The sequence below is a fragment of the Ammospiza nelsoni genome, chromosome 27 (assembly GCF_027579445.1).
Source record: "Ammospiza nelsoni isolate bAmmNel1 chromosome 27, bAmmNel1.pri, whole genome shotgun sequence".
In the NCBI taxonomy this organism is placed as follows: Eukaryota; Metazoa; Chordata; class Aves; order Passeriformes; family Passerellidae; genus Ammospiza; species Ammospiza nelsoni.
Window position 1 is genome coordinate 3,242,722 of NC_080659.1, and position 15,756 is coordinate 3,258,477.

Below are 15,756 nucleotides of genomic sequence, written 5' to 3' on the forward strand. Positions count from 1 at the left end.
CAGCCCGGTGTGGCACAGTGCGGATCCGGTGTGGCACAGCCCGTGATCCGGTGTGGCACAGCCGTGATCCGGTGTGGCACAGCCCCGGTGTGGCACAGCCCGGTGTGGCACAGCCCGGTGTGGCACAGCCCTGGTGTGGCACAGCCGTGATCCGGTGTGGCACAGCCCCGGTGTGGCACAGCCCTGGTGTGGCACAGCCGTGATCCGGTGTGGCACAGCCCCGGTGTGGCACAGCCCTGGTGTGGCACAGCCCGGATCCGGTGTGGCACAGCCCCGGTGTGGCACAGCCCCGCTCGGTGGGCGATGCTGAGCTGGCTGCTGGCAGCGCTGGTGCAGGGTAAGTGCTCCTGCGGTGCTGGGAGATGAGAGATAACTTCAGAAGACTTTCAATGAATGATTCGGGGGCGATAAGACCTGGGGAGCTCCCAGAGAGAGAGATGGAGATATTCACCCAAAACCACAGAGATGGAGTAAAGATGGTGAATCCCCAATGGAGAGAGTGGCACCGGCCAGTGCCCCATCACCGGGGAGGGGGAACACGGGGGGCTTGGGGTAAAAATCGCTGGTTTTGCTGCTTTAATTCCCAATTTGAGCACCACGGGAACACTGCGAGCACGGGGTGAGAATCGCGGGTGTCGCTGCTTTAATTCCCAATTTGATCAACACGGGCAAAGCCACGCCGCTGCTCCCCTCCATGCATGGATGGAGTTGGGATGCAGGAGCCTCCAGGCACTGCCCTGCCCCGCAGGCACCCTGGCAGCCCACGACGTCTCCTGCTGGAAGAAATGCAACACCTCCAAGCCTTTCCACTGCTCCTGGCCGCCCCTGGGCCCCGCCGGCAGCACCTCCTACATCCTGAACCTCTGGTGAGTGAGCGGCGGGCAGGGGGAGCGCATGGGGGGAGCCCCGGGTGCCACCCTGTGCCCACCCTGTGCCCGCTCCCTCCCCAGCTTTGAGAAGCACGGCCAGTGCAGGCGGTTTAAGGCGGGCACGGCCACCAGCTACATCCTCTCGAGCAGCCAAGTGTACATCTTTGACAACACCACGGCCTGGGTGGAGGCGCGATGGGGGAACCAGGTCCGCAGGACCCCCAACCACACCCTGCACCTCAACGAGGCTGGTGAGTGCCCCAGGGGCAGGGCTGGCAGCCAGTGCTGGAACTGAAAACTGCCAAAACCACCCAAAACCGCCTCATCTTTCCAGTCAAACTGGATCCACCCACTGGGATGTCCTTCTCCAAAAGCGGTGGCCAGCTGAGGGTGAGGGTGCCACAGCCACAGTGTGACAGCCTGAAGCAGCCACCACAGCACGAGGCTCGCTTCTGGAGGGTGGGAGACAGCAGCTGGACACAGGTAAAATGCTGTTTGCTGGGGCTGGCAGTGGCTGACAGCACAGCCAGGAGCATCACAGCAGCACGGGGAGTGTGGGGGCTCAGTGATGTCACTGTGCCCCCCCCAGACCCAGCTGTGGCCCATCTGTTTCCCTGGGTTATCAGCTCTGCCTGGCCATGGGATCCTGCTGCTGCCCATAACAGGATTCTCAGGGATTACACAGGCAAAACCCCAGATTATAGTAATGACGACAATGGATCAAATCCAGATGCTTGTCCCCATGAAGCTGTCACAGCTGGGACCCCTCATCCCTCTCAGCTGCTGCCAGGAGGGTCCCAGGATTGAGGGGACCCTGTCCCCTGCACTGTTTGGCTCTCCCAGCCCCTGGGGTGTTTGGGGATCACAGGGCAGCACTGATGCCCCAGTAAAGTACTGGTTTTACTGGGAGGGTGTCTCCATGCCTGGTTCTCTCTGCAGGTGGCATGTGAGACAGTGATGGTGACAACTAAAGAAAACTCAGGTTGGTTTATCCTGTGGGGTTGCTGGGGACAAGCATCCCCTGGGGGTGTTACCAGCAGCCTGTGAAGGCCAAAATTTGGGGAAAGGAGGGTTCAGCTGACCCTGCCACCCCTCCCTAGTGACCTGTGCCCTGGGAGTCAATGGCACCTTCGTGGTCCAGCTCCGGCACAAGCCTCCCCACTGGAGCAGCTCCTGGAGCAACTGGAGCAGCAACATCTCTGAGGGTGAGGAGGAGGAGGAGAGGAGCTTGGTGGGATCCCAGCAGCTCCCAGAAATGCTGGTGGCTCAGTCAGGCCTGTTCCTCCTGCAGCAATCCTGAGGAGGCCGGTGCTGAGCCATCAGCTGGGCAAGCTGGGCACAGACGGGCAGCGGGCGCTGAGGCTGAGCTGGCAGGTACAGCAGCATCTCTGGGGGCTCTCCTGGGTGTCCCCCACCATTTCACCGGCCGAGTCACCCCCTTTTCCTCCCCAGCCAGTCCTCGTGGAGCACAAGGACGTCACCTACAAGCTGGACATCACCATGGTGGCGTGTGGCTGTGCAGAGTCCATTGAGGAGGGCTCGGTGAAGCTGGGCGGGGAGGTGACAGAGCACAGCCTCACCCTCTCCGGGGCCGAGTACCGGATCCTGCTGACCGCCACCAACGCCGCGGGGCACGGGCCCGCCCGGCAGCTCCGTGTGCCGCCAGGGCAGAGCGCGGGTACAGAGATGCTGAGCTCCCCCGGCAGCCCTCAGCGCGTTGTTTTTTCCCGACTGAAGTAAACAGGGCAGGAGAATTCTTCTCCTTTTTAATGCCTCTGTTAGAAGTGATCAGCTTTAGGTTGGGAGGCTCAACGGGTCCATAGCTTCTCTGTCACCGCTCCCAGGAGTGGTTCGGAGGAGAACTGTGCAGCTCTGTACACTGACGAGCAGAGCTGGGAGTCACATCCTCACAAGAACAGTAGGGATAAACCCCATGTTACAACTTTTTAATGTTGTAGTCTCGGCCTCTTGGTTCCAGCTGAGGTCTTTGCTCAGGGCGAGGGGCAACAAAGGGTCTCAGCATCTCTGCAAGCTCGGTACTTTGTTTTTCACGTCCAGACATCACTCTGATCTCTTAATTCTGTGTTGGCTCCTTGGTTTTGGGGTCTTTTCGGTAAGTTTGGTGGGGTGGCTTCCCATGGCATGCTGGTCTCGAGGTTATTTTGCATCCTCTCTGATCCCCGTCTCATGTCCCCTCCTCTCACTGTTTGGAGAGAAGGGCCATCAACTTAGATTTAGGCAGGGCTATACTGAAACAAAAGGAGCAATTAACGAAAACGACCGGTGATTACAATAATAAACAGGTAGAACTCCACCTTGGCAGTAACTGGTTTAACTGGTTCACTCTGCAACCTTTAAAAAAAAAAATTGGCAGATTTTTTACTTATAACACCAACTTCCCGAATATCCCCCGTTTCATCCCAGATTGTTGTATTGCGCTAAATAACGTGGCTCTCATCACCAGATCTCAGCTTCAAGGAGATCAGCGTGGCCGGCAGCGCCGTGACCGCGCACTGGGAAGCGCCGGTGCCTGGCGAGGCTTTCTGCTTCGAGCAGCAGACGCTGCCAGAGCCCCCGGAACAGGGAGTCTGCATCCCGCAGGAATTCCCTGCCAACAGCACCCACGTGCAAGAAGGCAAGGGAGCGCCCCAAGACCTCGCTGTCCCCTCCAGCTGGGGTCAGAGGGTCTAAGGAGCATCCCTGGTTCCTCCAGGAGTGCTGAGAGAGCAGGGATGTCACCGCCTGGCTGTGCACGGCTGGGACACGGAGCGGGGCTGGGCCACCTTCGCTTTGTGGCATCACTACAGCGGCAACGGTGAGTGTGGAGAACGGGCATCTGGGCAGGGAGCATCCAAACACGGGGCATCCAAACATGGGGCATCCGAGCACGGGGCATCTGGGCAGGGAGCATCCAAACACGGGGCATCCAAACACGGGGCATCCAAGCATGCGGCATCCTGGCATGGGGCGTCCAGGCTTGGAGCATCTGGGCATGGGGCATCCAAGCATGGGGCATCCCGGGTATGGAGCATCCGAGCACAGAGCACCCAAGCATGGGGCATCGGAGCACGGGGCATCCAAACACGGGGCATCCGAGCATGGGGCATCCGAGCATGGAGCATCCTGGCACGGGGCATCGAGCACGGAGCATCCCGGGCATGGAGCATCCCAGCATGGATCCTCCCGGCACAGGGCATCCAAATATGGGGCATCCAAACACGGAGCATCTGAGCACGGAGCATCCCAGCACGGAGGCATCTGCACCTGGCTGCACTCCAGAAGGAGCGGTCCCAAAATAATCCCCACAATAACCACCCTCAAAAATGTAGGGGTTTTTTTTTTTGCCCGCAGATTCGCTGGACGTGCCCTTCAACATCAGCACGGGGGACAGCGAGGCTGTGCTCCACTGGGAGCCGTCCCCACGGGCCGCCTGCCCCGGCGCCCTGGCCAAGTATCTCATCTGCCATGTGGCTGAAGGGGACAATGTGACCTGTGAGTGGCACCCCGCCATCCCCCGGGGCAGGAGGAGATGCCAGACTGCCCCACATTGGGTTTTGTTTGCCCAGACAGTGAAGTGGAGGCCACGGCGTCGAACTACACCCTCCAAAACCTCCAGCCTGGCACAGGCTACAGGGTGGGGGTTTGGGAGGTGACAGAGGACAGCGAGAGCACCTGCAGGGCTTGGTGGCCCTTCCAGACCAGGGTGCTGGGTAATGGCTGAGACCTCATCCCCTCCCCACTCCCCATGGGGTGCTCATCATCACCCCAAAACATCTCCTGTGTCCCTGTGGGGGCAGGAATGCCACCACCCAGCCATCCCCACCCTCAGGTCCCCAGGGAGCACCGTGGAGAGGCAACCTGAGCTACCTGGGCATCTGGCTCGGTGTCCCTGCTGCAGCTGCCATCTACCACCTGAGCAAAAGGAGGTGACAGAGTCCCCTTGTCCTCAAAGCCACCCCCAGCATCACCCACCCCCTCACCAACCGCTCCTTCCCCAGGGCTCGCCGCCTCCTCTTCCCACCCCTTCCCAAGCCCGTGGGCACCAAAGCCACGCAGTTCTCAACCGAACAGGTGAGATGGGCCAGGTGAGGTGGGAGGTGCAGGAAGGGGCAGATCCCACATCCCCAAACACCCATGCACAGCCCTGGCATGGGATATCCCACCCCAAACCCACCCAACCCTCAGGGCCAGCCCCGGACCGGCCTCCTGGAGCCCTCGGAGAGGTTCAGCCCAGCCGAGCTGCTGCTGATGGAGCAGAATCCCAGCGAGGAGAGGACTGACACGGGCAGCCAGAGCGCGGTGCCACCCCCTGACGTGTCACAGCCTGGCCCCGCGGTGGAAAAGCCGGTGACGGTGGTGATGTCCCCTCTGGGATGTGGGGAGGAGCTGCCCTTCGCTTACCGCAGGCAGGAGATGCTGAGCCCGGTGGGATCTGCCCCCTCCAGCAGCAACGGCAGCACTGGGCACCCACCTGGAGAGGAGGAGGAGGAGGAAGAAGAGGGAAGGCAGGAGCTGCATCAGCCACTGGTCCCCATTGCCCTGCTCATCTCCGACAAGCCCATCATCATCAGGTGTTGAAGATTGCATGGCAAGATGTTTTCCATTACCATCTGTATGGCAGATTATCTTTATCAAGTGGGCAGTTTGCCTTTGAGTGACCACAATCACACCTCCCCCGGGAGGGGACATCTGCTGATAACAGCCATTGAATGTCTCTGCATGGCTGATAAGAACTACAGCATCCCATTGGGAGATGTGAGCCCAGAGGGAGGAGCCAAGCATTCCTGCCTGGATATAATCTGGAGATTCTGGAACACCAGCACAGATTCTGCACTGGATTCCCCAGAGGAACAGCAGCTGCCTCTCCTTCCCCTGGATCTTCAGAGGAAGAGACTGCACCTTTCTACAGGATCCCTGCTCCAGCAGAACCACCCCTGACACAGCAGGAGGGCTGCAGCCACAATTCCAATGGGACTGCTGCCAACAGCCTGACCCACAGGGTGTCAGGTTGGGTTCTGACTCTGTCAGTGTTGTTCTAGTGTACTGCATTGTTTATTTTATCCTTTTATTTTTTTTTTTCCTTTCCATATTAAAGAACTGTTATTTCCTGCTCCCATATTTTTGCCTGAGAGACCCTTAATTTAAAATCTACAGCAATTTGGAGGGGTGGGGAGGATTTACATTCTCCATTTCAGGGGAGGCTCCTGCCTTCCTTAGCAGACTCCTGTCTTTCCAAACCAAGACATCAGGGATGAGGAAGGATGGGATCGCAGGCCAGAGGAGGTGCCACGGCCATTGGGAGGCTGGAGCAGCGGGGACAGGCACGGGGTGATCCCTGCAGTGCTGAGTGTCTGTGTGGGACACTGAGGGGCCAGGCCAGGGTGGCACCAGCACTTCCAGGGGGGTTTTTGGTTTCCAGGGCACAGAAGGTGATGCCTCTGGATGCAGCGTTGCACCAGGACTGGTTTTTGTCTCGTAATTCCCAGTGTCAACCTTTCAGTGGTGATAAAACCTGAGCGAAGGTTTGGCTGCAGAGTCTGGCCAGGACTGAGAGTATTCCATGCCTGGACTGGGAGGAGAGGCAGAACTTCATCCGAGGTGGCTGCTGCCTCTGTAACCAGCATCTTGGTGGGGATGCAAAAAAACCCAGCACTAAACACCAGCTAAAAAAGCCCCCCCCAAAAAAAAAAAAAAAAAAACAACCCCGCAAAAAAATTACTGGAAAAAAAATCAGAAAAAATTAAATACAAACATTAAAAAATTAAAATAACTGCACCAAACAGCAGGGCTGAGATGGCTTTTCCTCGCCTGACCCCAGCAGATTACAGCAAGGATTTAGAGCCGGGGTTCATTGCATGGGGCTGGGGAGGACAAGCCAGGCAGCCAGGATGGGGGAGATCCATGGAGGCCCCCCCAACCCCTTCCCGTGGGGCCACGCCACCCCCTGGGGCCTTATCTGGGACAGAAAGGAGATGAAAAGCGATCTGTGGTTTGCTGTGCCTGGCGTGGCGGTGTTTACTTGCTGACAGAGCAAAAGAAAAAAAAGTTCAGAACCCAAAAGCGCCGTGGGTTTGGTAACACGGGGAACTCCAGGCGCACAGTGTGGTGTGTGTGTGTGTGAGGCACCGACACGCGGCCTCCTCGCTGCTGCTCGTGGCTCCACTCGTGTTTTTTGCAGAGTGTTTCGCTCAAACTGCGCTGGCAGAGCGGCGCCCGCGGGCGGAAACCGCGGCGGGGCCCGGTGGAGACGGAGCCGGGGCGGCTCCTGCAGCCAGACCTGTAGGATCTCAGCACATCAGTCCTGATGTGCCGAGTCACCAAGACCACCCTTGGGGGGCTCGGAGGTCCTGGAATGTTGCCAGAAGTGTCTGGTGGCTGGACTTTGATCCTGCACAGGAGACGACACCTGTATGAGGATGGGAGGATCTCACTGGGGTAAATGGTGAAGGGATAGGTTAATTAGAGTGTGAAACACAGGGTTTAGAATTTCGGTACAGGGGGGTCTAGGGAAGTAAGATGGCGGAATTGGGGCGTGTCCTGTCCTTCTTCTTCTTCTTGGCCTCCATCTTCTGTGGTGGTGGTGGCACTTTGGGATTGGTTATTACTAAAAGTGCACTTGTCAATAAGGGTGAAAGGTATTGGGGAAAATAGGCAAATATCTTATACGTAGTTTTGGGTATAAAGATAAGTGACCGCCCCGGGGGCTCTCAGTGTGCTCATGGCTGGCGTGCTGTGCAGACCTCTGTTGGGCCGAGAGAAAATCTTGTAGATAAAAAACTAATAAACACTGAAGACCGAGAAAAAACCTGAAGACTCTTTTCGTCCTTTGGAACGCGGGCTGTCCAAGGCCACCCTGAGCCTTTCCAGGCCATTAAAAACAGCCGAGAACAGGACACAGACCTGCCCGGGGATGGGGGCTCGGCTGTGGGGACACTCCTGGTGCCCCAGGGATGTGGTGCTGCCATGAGCTCCCATGGCTGGGGTCTCATCCAGATTGTCGCAGACATCTTTCCATTAAAAGCCTTCTTTAAGATTTTTCCTTCTGAGAAGATGAGAGGCCTCAGGAACAAAATGCAAACAATTATTATCTGCTGCTGTGGAATACAACAGGTGCATCTGGGATTGGTCTTGTGTAGATGTTTAGAATTAATGACCAGTCACAGAAAAGCTGGCGCTCTCTCTCTCTATCTGAGCCACAGACCTTAGTTTTTATTCTTTCCTTTCTATTCTTAGCTTAGCTAGCCTTCTGACATGAAGCCTTTCCTTCTATTCTTTTTAGTATAGTTTTAATGTAATGTATATCATAAAATAATAAATCAAGCCTTCTGAACATGGAGTCAACATTCTCGTCTCTTCCCTCACCTGAAAACCCTTGTGAACACCGTCACACCAGATGGGACCCTGTCGGAACTCAGTGCAGCCCTCTGGATGTCCAGAATTGCTGAGAACCCTGCCAGGGGGCTCAGAGACCCTGGCACGCAGCCCAGAACACCTGGGGATTTGATTTTGACCCCTGGAGCAAGTTACCAGCTTTATATGAGGACATGAAAGTCACAGAAATTTAAATAGCATAATAATAAAATTATCACCGGGTGAAAATGTAGATTTTAGGATTTTTAGAATGGAGTTTTTGGGGACAAGATGGAGGGAACTGGGCGTGCCCAGCCTTTCTTCTTCTTCTTCTCCTCTACCTCCATTTTCTGCAGTGATGTTGGCACTTTGGGATTGGTTTAGAGTAGAAGTGCACTGTCTAACATAGGTGATAGGTATTGGGGATTAAGTGTAAATATGTTATATGTAGTTTGTAGTATAAAAAGACAACACAGAGAGTGCCTGTGGCTGCCCTGCTGAGCAGATCTCGGCTGGGCAGAAAGAAAATTTTATAGATAAGAATTAATAAACAACCTCAAGACTAAAAACTGAAGAGTTCTGACTCATCCTTTAGATGCACGGGCTGAAACAGAGACATCCTGCACATCTCAGGGCAGCAATTAACAACTAAGCTCACGAGAGGACCCCATGACCATGCCACCAGTGCCGTGCCACCAGGGCTGTGTCATCAGGGCCATGTCACCAGGGCAGTGCCACCATCAGTGCGCTACCAGTGCAGTCACTGTGCCACCAGGGCCATGTCACAGTGAGGTGCCACCAGCGCAGTGTCACCATCACCATGCCACCATCACTGTGCCACCATCACCGTGTCACCAAGGCAGCGCCACCAGGCAGTGTCACCAGTGCCGTGCCACCAGCGCTGTGTCACCATCACCGTGCCACCAGTACCATGTCACCAGTGCAGTGTCACCAGTACCATGTCACCAGTGCCGTGTCACCGCTGCCCGGCTCAGCTGCCGGTGGAGCCACGAGGTGGCACCAGCCCCACGTCCCCAGGGCGATTCCCAACCTCTCTGTAGAACAAATCCACCTCTCCCTCCCTGCCTGTGTGGCAGAGGCTGTGCCAGCCCCCCGTGCCTCTCCAGCCCCCCAAATCCCTGGGGATGGGCTGGAGGGGGCACATCTGGCATCCTGCCGGGCAGAAACCCGGCGCAGAGATCAGATTGAGGGATTTTGTTGGGTTTGGGCGATGCCAGGCTCTCTTCAGAGCACACCAGGCTCATGTGGAGGAAGTATCTGGTTACAGACACGGAGGCACGCTCGGGTTTCAGCCCCAGCCCCTGTTTACAGCGGGTTTTGGGGGTCAGGGCGAAGAGGAGAAGCGCTGAGGGTCACTGGCAGCTCAGCACGCTCGGGTGGCAGCAGTAAACACACGGCCAGGCTCGGTGCCAGCCGTGCCAGTTAATCATTGAAGCCGTGGAACGAGGTCACAGCAGGACAGCCAGGCATCAAAAACACCCTGGGCAGGGAGGGGACACAAAACCCCCCTCATGGGGTCCCATCCCATCCGTGGTGCCACTCACATCCCCTCTGACCCTTCAGGGATGGCCCTGTCCCCACCAATGGCTCTGTCCCCACCGGTGTCCCTGTGCCATTTTTCCACACAAGTGTCCCAAGCTGGGCAGTGCTCTGCCACGTGGAGCCACGGACGTGCCAGGGAAAGCTAATCAAGCCAGGCTCGCCAATTAGTGCTAGAAAGCAGCTCAGGACTTGCTAATTAGTTTAAATTTCACAGGACTGGTTCCCAAATGAGTCCCCAGGCGCCACACTGAGCTTGGTGACCCAAGGCCAGCTTTGGCAGGCAGGATGTGGCTTTGCCAGCTCCTCTACCCCAGCACAGCACCCAGACATGTCACAGGGCATTGGTGAGGCCTGGCAGGAGCCACTGCCACCCACAGCTCATTACACCCAGCAGGGCACTCATTACACCAACAGGGACAGCTCTGGGATAAGCAGCCAAAATCCATCCCAGCAGGGAAAACAAAGCTCAGCCCGGTGCCATGAGGAAGCATCAACCCCAAAATCACTCCATGGGGTCCCCTGTACACAGCCAGCAGTGCCCACACACCACTGGTGACAATTATCCCTGCCCTAAAAGGAAAAACCCTTTTCTCCCTGTTCCCACAGGGTCCCTGTGCTGTGTCCCCAAAAGCAAATGGCACTGGGGACACGGGCACGGGATTGACCTGGCTTCACTTGCTCCTGTGGAGTGGAAAATTCAGCCCTGCATCCCAAGGAGCAGCTGGGGAAGGAGCTGCAGGGAGGTTGGGCAGCCTGGGGATTTGCTCTGGGCTCCCAGATTTTATAGAATCACAGGATCATTAAGGCTGGAAAAGCCCTCTGAGATCATCAAGTCCAACTGCTGATCCAGCACTCACCCATGTCCCCAAGTGCCACAGCCACACAGCTTTTCAATCCCTCCAGGGCTGGTCACTCCACCACTGCCCAGGGCAGCCTGTGCCAGGGCTTGACAACCATTTCCATGAAGAAATTTCTCCCCATTTCTTCCCTGGTGTGACTTGAAGCCATTTCCTTTTGATTTTGGGGGATGTGATCTCAGAGACAGAACACCAAATGCCCACAGGGGTTTGCTGAGGCCCCATCAGCATCAGCTCTTGGGGTGTCTGAGCCCCTGCAGGAGCAGAGGTCCATCCCTGCAGGCCCAGACTCATAATTTAACACCAGATTAAGTTGTTTTGCTCCCAGGTTGAGAAGTCTAACCTGTTTTCCAGCCTCGGGGAAGCAGCCCTGTGGAGCCACAGCCTGGCTTCAACAGGGGCAGAGGAGAAGGTCACAACCCTGCCACCCCCTCCCTCCCTCATCCATCCATCCCTTCCCTCATCCATCCATCCCTCTCCCAACCCTTTCCCTGCACCCAACACTATTTCCTGCTCCCCAAACCCCATCGTGGAGAAAAGCTGATGCCAGGGAGAAGTTTGAGCCCGGCCTGACCACCAGCCATGGCCAGGGGCAGGATTATTTGCTGGGCAAAAAGCCACCAGTGCCACCACCTCCACAATGCCACCCGCTGCCAGGCAGATTAGCTGACTTAATCCCTAAGCAAACAAACTGATCCCTGGGATTTTTTTATTCTATTAATTATTTTATTTGAAGCAGAACTCAAAGGCTGCAGACAGCTCGTCTCATCCATCCCCAAGCACTGCAAAGCCCCTCTGAGCAGGATATCCAGCCCTGTGGTAGGAAACTTCTGCTGCTGGGGAATTGTGGTTTTTCCTCGCTAAAAAAAAAACGCTTCTGGGATTCTTTTCTCTCCCAGAAAATAACCCCAAGAATTGCTGGTACAGGCAATTCTTTGGGTTATTTCCCCTGGGGGAAGGGGCTGCAGGACCCACAGCTGGACAGACGGACACATGTGGACAGACAGCTGGGCTCAGCTTGTTTTGAAAGTCACGGGGGTTTCAGCGGCGGCGTTTTGCAACCAGTCCGGTGTCACAACAACAACAACAGCTCGGTTCTGCCTCGCAAACAGGCCCCGGGGCCGCCCCGGCTCTTTCCTGCTCGCGTCAGCTGCAGCAGCCTCACCCGGGCCGCGGCTGTTTCCAAACCGAGCCACGGAAAAACGACTCCAAACAGCAGCGAAAGTGAATTTGTCATCTCCCCCCCGCACCCAGAGGGGCTCGGAGCTGCCCTGGGGGATGCTCAGAACGCTGAAAACCCCTCGGGGATGCTGCGAGCCGCGGCATGCCAGCGGGGAGAAGTGGTTAATAAACCAAAACCATCTTCTCCCTGCACACCCATGGCAGGAAGCGTTTTCTTTCCTGCAGTTTCAATGTTCTCGCATGGCCAGCTCAGCCCCTGGCACGGCTGGAGCTTTCCAGGCTTTGGCAGCCGCTATTGAATTACGGGATTTTTTTTTTTTTTTTATTATTTTTTTCGTTTTGTTGTTTTATTTCAACGGGAACTTTACAATAGTAGTAAAAGGAATCATAAACTCGGGGTGTCGGGAGGCGGACGGCCGCGGGTATCGGGTGATCGGGAAGGGGAGGACGCTGCGCCCTTATCGCACACGCGCTCCCTCCCTGCCCCCTTGGCCGGAGGTTTCGCCGCACAAACAAATTTTGCTCAAGCAGACGGCCAGAGTTGAGCTAAGGACAACCCGATAACCAGCGAGCCCCCCCAAAAATCGCCTTTTCCCAGCAGTCTCCCCCATCTGTCTCATCCCAGCTTTGCAGAGATAAACACAGGAGCAAGAGCAGCCCCCCCCCTTCTCGCAGGGTGTTTACCAGCTCTTTGCAGGCAGATTCACTCTCCCTCATTTCTTCACACGCCAAAACCGCCGGGAAAGCGGAGGGAACCGGCTGGAGCCCCTCCGGGTCTGTCTGCAGCACCACAGCCGCCCTCCCCACCGGCACTGCCCGGCACAGCCACCTCCAACCAGCCCGGACCCCTCGGGCTATCGCTGCTCCATCGCTGGCCGGGATGCGGTGGCATTTACAGCGCTGCTCGGCAGGAAAATCCCTTTCCCTGCTCACAAAACCCCGTGAATTTAAAGATAACCCCGCGAATTTAGAGATAACCGGGAAATGGGGAGGCTGCTGCTGGTGGTTGGAGCCTTCTCCCCCCAAACTTGGGTTGAGTTTGGGTTTTTTTTTTGTTTGTTGTTGAAATCAGCTCAAATTTGCTGCTTCTCGCAGGGTGATAGGACAGAAAAAAAGAGCACAGCCCGGTTTGTGAAGGGTTTGGGGTTGGGGCGTGGGAGGAAGGATCAGAGGCGTGGGGTTTGACAAGGCTGTCCTGTCACGGCTGAGGTGACAGGGACAGTGAGGGTGACAGCCACGCACTCCCGGCCTCTCAGCTGGGGACAGCTGTGTCCCCACTGACACACAGAGCAGTGACTGAGGTGTCCCTGGTGCCACACGAACAGGGTTTTGTCTGAGGGGTCAGGGCGTGGGGTGTCACCGTGCCACATCCCCCTGGACACTGCGGAGGTGTCACAGTGTCACATCGGACACAGTGTGGGGTGTCACCGTGCCACATCCCCTCTGGGCACGGCGGGGAATGTCACGGTGCCATATCCCCCTGGGCATGGCGTGGGGATGTCACCATGGGCATGGCTGGGGATGGCACCATGCCACATCCTGGACACAGCTGGGGATGTCATCATGGGCATGGCGGGAGATGTCAACGTGCCACATCCCCCTGGGCATGGCGGGAGATGTCACCGTGCCACATCCTGGGCATGCTGGGGGGTGTCACCGTGCCACATAGCCCTGGGCATGGCAGAGGATGTCACCGTGCCACTTTCCCCTGGCCATGAAGGGAAATGTCACTGTGCCACATCGGACACGGTGGGGAATGTCACCATGCCACATCCTGGGCATGGTAGGGAATGTCATCGTGCCACGTCCCCCTGTCCATGCCAGCCCACCCAGAGCTGCACGGTGACTCCTCTGGAGTTTGTGCAGCGGCTCCTGGCAGTGCTGGCAGCCCCAGCCGGGTGTGGAGCAGCGCTGGGAGCAAAGTCCACGGTGCCACATCCCTGGCACAGGGCACGGCCGTGCCACTCACGCGTGGCGTGGGAGCCGTGCCCCGTCCCCAAGCTCCCTGTTTGTGTGCCAACACATCACGTGCACCGCTGGATGACCCCGGAGGGGAAGATTTATTTTCTTTAAGCGTTGTTATTGTTGTTTTTTTTAACAAAGCTAAAATATTTGCGTCCCCACGGGGACGGCTCTGGGTCACCGAGCATGGAACGCCGGTCTGGGGTCCCGGCAGGAGAGGGGACACCCGGCTCCGTGGGGAGGGTCCGGTGCCGGCGGCTCCGGCCCTGGCACGGTCTCAGTGTTTATACATAGACATGTTTGTGCGCGGCACCGGCCCCTTCCTCGCTCCCAAACAACTGGAGGAAAGTCAAAAAGTCACAAAAATTTTCCATTGCCTGAGGAAGGGAGGGAGCGAGGAGTGACTGTGCAAAGGGGCCGGGCAGTGCCAACAGCGAGGGACCCCAAATGAGGGGTCAGACCCCAAAAAAACGAGGGGTTGGTTTTGATATAGTGAATAAAAGTGGCGGTTTGCTGTAAAGACAACACCGGCCACCATCGGGGTTTGTGGCGTGTCCCGGTGATGTCACCATGCTGCTGGCACCATGCTCACAGGGGACATGTGGCACGTGCAACACGGCCACCCGGCCGCTCCAAACCCCGTTTTTTGCCATTAAAAAACCGGTTTGGAATAAAAAAAAAAAAAAAATCCTGCGGTTTCTCTGCAGCTTTTCCCCGCAGCCAGAGGGGCTCTCTGCCCGCACCAGGCTGGGGAAAAGCTGCGATTCCTGTCGAGCCGGCGGGAAAAGCCCCAGTGCTGGGATGCGGGGACTTTGCCTGCGGTTTCCGTGGGCGGGAGCAGCTCCGGCAAACAGCGGCTGAGTCAGCGGGCGGAGGGCAGAGCGGTGCCGCCCCGGCATGTCGGGGTGCGCGGCTGCTTCCCAGAGCCCTGGCAGAGCCGTGCTGCACCGAGGGGAGCCTCAGGGGCCCCGACGCCAAAGATGTTGCCCTAGAGCGAACCCAAAGCAAGGCCTGGTGCTGCTGGAGTCCCCTGTAACCCGGGCTGGGCAGGTCCCATATGCCCCATATGCTCTTCAGCATCCTGCTGCCCGCCCAGCATCCCTGATGCTGAATTTGGGCAGCGCCTGAACCCCGACCCCAGTGCATGGCCATTCCACTCCAGCCAAAACGTGGACTTATCATCCCCGTGCAAACAAACAGATGAGCCCCCAGTGGGTGCCCCTGGGCAGTTCTGGGGTGAGCTGCACCCCGCAGGACTCGGCCCAGCTGCGATGGGGGAAGGCGGTGCTTGTTTTGGGAGCTGGACGGGAGCCCGGGCCGGAGGCAGCAGCGGCTCAGTTAATCCCGGCCCTCGCAGGGCTGAGCCAGCCCCGGCACATTCTGTCCCTGGCAGCGCCGGGACGGCCACAGGCTCGGCGTGTCACTGTCCCCCCGCCACCGACCCCCGGTCACCGGACAGCAGCCTCAGCCACCGTGATGGCACCGAGCATCCTCCAGGGGCTCGGGGAAAGGGAAGCCCCAAAATGCTGCAGAAAGGGGCTGCAGGACTGGGGTGTCCCTGCAGAGCAGTGAGCTGCACTGGGGAGGGGGTTCCCAGCAGCCCTGCGGGAGAATTTTGGGATTTCAGTGCCCCGGAGTTTTGGGATTTCAGTCCCCCACAAATTTGGGCCTGAAAAGCAAAACTGACAGGCTAGAGGAGCAGGGGGTGGTTTCCGTGCCCCTCGCAAGGAGCAGGTTCTGACGGACAGTCCAGGCAGCATTTTCCAGCGCACGGGGCCAAGAGTTATAAATAATCCCGGCACTGTAATTGCATCACGCGCCTCCCGGCCGGGGTCGCTCCCGGTGCTGCCGCGGGGCCGTTCCGGCTCCGCAGCCCCCCGGGCAGCCCCAGCCCCCCGGGCCAATAAACCTGCATCGGCCCGGGCTGCTCAATCAGGACTTTGGAGCCGGGGCGGATAAACAACAGGAGGCTG

The 15,756-nt window shown here is 57.6% G+C and overlaps 1 protein-coding gene across 1 annotated transcript; it reads left to right on the forward strand.

The window, feature by feature from the left end:
- The first annotated feature begins 777 nt into the window (after window positions 1-777).
- Window positions 778-5,447, forward strand: IL12RB1 (interleukin 12 receptor subunit beta 1). The gene is made up of 14 exons (XM_059490002.1): window positions 778-866; window positions 951-1,120; window positions 1,204-1,352; window positions 1,809-1,851; window positions 1,970-2,068; window positions 2,149-2,243; window positions 2,322-2,547; window positions 3,334-3,504; window positions 3,583-3,690; window positions 4,221-4,361; window positions 4,436-4,579; window positions 4,699-4,795; window positions 4,868-4,940; window positions 5,055-5,447. Exons 3-14 carry the CDS (start codon window positions 1,227-1,229, stop codon window positions 5,445-5,447), a joined length of 1,716 nt encoding a protein of 571 aa, XP_059345985.1. The 5' UTR covers window positions 778-866; window positions 951-1,120; window positions 1,204-1,226.
- Window positions 5,448-15,756: the final 10,309 nt, after the last annotated feature.